Source organism: Salvia splendens, chromosome 15, assembly GCF_004379255.2.
Source record: "Salvia splendens isolate huo1 chromosome 15, SspV2, whole genome shotgun sequence".
In the NCBI taxonomy this organism is placed as follows: domain Eukaryota; kingdom Viridiplantae; phylum Streptophyta; class Magnoliopsida; order Lamiales; family Lamiaceae; genus Salvia; species Salvia splendens.
The window spans coordinates 696,217-699,652 of record NC_056046.1 but is presented as its reverse complement, the minus strand read 5'-3'; the positions used below and the strand labels follow the sequence as shown (position 1 = coordinate 699,652).

Sequence of the window (3,436 nt, the reverse complement as noted above, 5' to 3'; positions counted from 1 at the left end):
TAGAATATGAATAATTATATCCACAACACACACTTTACACGCTTCACACACTACACAAACTACACACATTTCACACACTACACACAGTCACACTACACGCATTACAAACACTACACACACTACACAATTCACACACTACTAACACTAACACTACTCACATTTCACACATTTTAAGTATCCTATTTTTGAATTTTTTTTTCAGCTTTTGGATTTTTTTTCGATCCAACCGAACCAAATCGAAAAATTGAAATTTTTCAAAAGTTTAAACTGAATCTAAACGAAAAACTAAACTAAATTTGAAATTTTAGCTTGTGTGAAGTGTGTGTATTTCGTGTAAAATTTGTAAGTGTGTGTAATGTGTGTACAATGTGTATATTTTGTGTGTAGTGTGCGAAGTGTGTGTAGTGTGTGAAATGTGTGTAGTGTGTGAACTGTGTGAAATGTGTGTAATGTGTATAGTGTATGAAATGTGTGTAGTGTGTTAACTGTTAAGTGTGTGTAGTGTGGTGAAATATGTGAAATGTGTGTGTGTGTGGATTTTTTAATTATTAAAAATATTAATTTTATTACAAAATTGTGATGATATTAAATTTAAATATAATATAAAATAATATTTATATAATTTTGTTAAAATTTAAAATAAGAAGAAAGGAATATGAAATGGAATGGAATGGAATGGAATGGTCATTCCTAGCTAAATGGATGGAATGGCTATTCTCATGTGGAATAGAATGGACATTCTAAATGGAATGGTGATTCCTAAGAAAAAAATTTACCAAGCAAATGAATGAAATGGAGATAGGAATATCATTTCATTCCCCATTCCATTCCATCGTATCAAGTAGGACCTTAGGATAGAAATTAACAAGTTGACAACTGAAAGTTTATATAGGATAGAAATTAACAAGTTGACAACTGAAAGTTTATATATATATATATATATATATATATATATATATATATATATATAAAAGGAGATTAATAAGAACATGAAACAACAAGTTCACATAGGAAACTAGAAATCATGGAGTTTAACATCTCATCAACACTCATCCCTCTAATTCCCTTTCTCCTCTTCCTCTTCCTCTTCATATTCCTCAAATCTCAATCAATCTCAAAATCAGCAAGGAGCTACTCACACTTCCCCGGCCCCACACCCCTCCCTCTCATCGGCAACCTCCCCCTCATGATGCTCGGCGCCTCCGCCGGCCCCCACCGCCTCTTCCGTTCCCTCGCCGCCAAACACGGCCCCCTGATGCATCTCCAGCTCGGCGAGCTCCACTTCCTCATCGTCTCCTCCGTCGAATTAGCAAAGGAAGTGATGAAAACTCACGACACCAATTTCGCGAACCGGCCTCAGATGCTGGCGACGGAGGAGCTGGCCTACGACTCCAGCGGCGTCGTCTTCTCCCCCTACGGCGACTACTGGCGCCACCTGCGGAAGATCTGCACCGTCGAGCTTTTCAGCGCTCGCCGCGTGCGGTCGTTCCGTGGCATAAGAGAGGAGGAAAGCATGAACATGTGCAAATGGATCGCTTCCCGCGATGGATCGCCGGTTGATCTATCCGAGAGGCTCTACATGTCGTCGTACGACGTTATCGTGAGGGCGGCCGTCAAGGCGAAGAGCGAGGAGCGTAAGGTGATGGTTTCGGTTTTCATGGAATCGACAAAGCTAGCGACGGGATTCATGATGGCGGACCTCTATCCGTCCGTCAAACTGCTGCCGTTGATCACCGGGGCGCGGTTCAAGATCCGACGGTTACGCCGCAAAGTAGATGAGGTGCTTGATGGCATCATCGAGCAGCAGAGAGCGGCTGCGGATGACGGCGATGACGATACCAAGTTGGAAGATTTCTTGGATATTCTCCTCAAATATGAGAAAGATGGGACTTTAACTACAGACAATGTCAAAGCAGTGTTACTGGTATATTCTTCTCATATTTTAGTTAGCATAGATAATTTTTAGTTTATGATGCATAAATTTAAAATGAATTAGACTTTATAATTTGACAGCATCCTTGATAGGGATCTACTCCTATAGAATAATAAGTTGTTCTTTATTTCTTAGTTTATCAGAATTAAAAGTGAAGATATAGAATATATTTATCATGTTACGGTTGTCTCTATGGGAACCAATTTCTCTTCTTTTTTCACGTCTTTTTCTCTTGCTTTTTCAAATAACTTCTCTTATATGCATTAGTTTGTAATTAAAATTATATATTTCAGGATATATTACTTGGAGGAACTGATACGTCAGCATCTACCATAGAATGGGCAATATCGGAGCTGATAAGAAACCCTAGCAAACTCAACAAAGCCCAACTAGAAGTTAGAAAGGTTTTTGACAAAGAGGGATCATACGTAGACGAAGACAAGTTGAGTGAGCTAAAATACCTCAAATTAATTATCAAAGAGACTTTGCGATTGCACCCACCGGCCCCGCTTTTAGTGCCTAGAGTGAACTCCCAAAGATGTGAAATCAATGGGTATGAAATCCCAACAAAAACCAGAGTGATAGTGAATGCATGGGCATTGGCAAGAGACCCCGAGTATTGGAACGATCCAGAGGAGTTTATACCCGAGAGATTCGAAGAAAGCACCATCGATTTCAACGGGAGCAATCTCGAATACATACCCTTTGGTGCGGGAAGGAGAACGTGTCCCGGCATGTTGTTGGGGCAGGCAAATATGGAACTTCCTCTTGCTATGCTTCTCTATCATTTTGATTGGGAAATTCCAAATGGGATGAAAGCAGAAGAATTGGATATGACAGAGGGCCTCGGCTCCACTCTTCATAGGGAACACCATTTGCGTTTGATTCCCATTGTTAAGCGACCTTTGTGCGCACGTGCTTGATTGATTCAGTAACGTTTACTTTGAGTGATAGTATAACTTAGAAAAAACTCAAAAATGTGTTAGGGAAATAAGGCACACTTATCACAAAAAATATAGTGAGTCTTGTTTCCCAAAAAATTGTTATGTAAGCATAATTTGTGAAAATAAATATTTTTGTGATAGTATGTTTATTTAGATTTTTTGTGATAAAGTGTGCCTTATTTCCCAAAAATTGTTATGTAAGCATAATTTATGAAAATAAATATTTTTGTGATAGTATGTTTTATTTCCCAAAAATATGTAATGTAAGCATAGTTTATTGTATAAAATAAATGCTCCATTTTATACATGCTTCTAGTTAAAGTTAAACCTTAGCGTTTCGGCGGCTTGACTAATTAATTAATGCGCATTATTGACGCTGGATGGTTTTTAATTTAATAAAGCATTCAATTTTTATGTACTGACACAAAAAGTCATTTAGATTATTTCAACATTTGACAAACAGAAACGGAGGGAATTCTACGTTACTTATTTTAATGGATTATTTAAATTATAATATCTGATCATATAATTTATATGGTCAAAATTCAAAAATATTGAT

The 3,436-nt window shown here is 37.7% G+C and overlaps 1 protein-coding gene across 1 annotated transcript; it reads left to right on the top strand.

The window, feature by feature from the left end:
- Positions 1 to 1,001: 1,001 nt before the first annotated feature.
- On the top strand, positions 1,002 to 3,026 carry LOC121767649 (cytochrome P450 71D10-like). The gene is made up of 2 exons (XM_042163976.1): positions 1,002 to 1,924; positions 2,227 to 3,026. Exons 1-2 carry the CDS (start codon positions 1,025 to 1,027, stop codon positions 2,854 to 2,856), a joined length of 1,530 nt encoding a protein of 509 aa, XP_042019910.1. The 5' UTR covers positions 1,002 to 1,024; the 3' UTR covers positions 2,857 to 3,026.
- The last annotated feature ends 410 nt before the right edge of the window (positions 3,027 to 3,436 follow it).

What these genes read in the sequence shown, in the direction of transcription:
- LOC121767649 (XM_042163976.1), top strand. Translation starts at nt 1,025, where the DNA reads ATGGAGTTTAACATCTCATCAACACTCATCCCTCTAATTCCCTTTCTC. An exon ending in ATGTCAAAGCAGTGTTACTG is followed by an intron (nt 1,925 to 2,226) that starts GTATATTCTTCT and finishes TATATATTTCAG; the next exon opens with GATATATTACTTGGAGGAAC.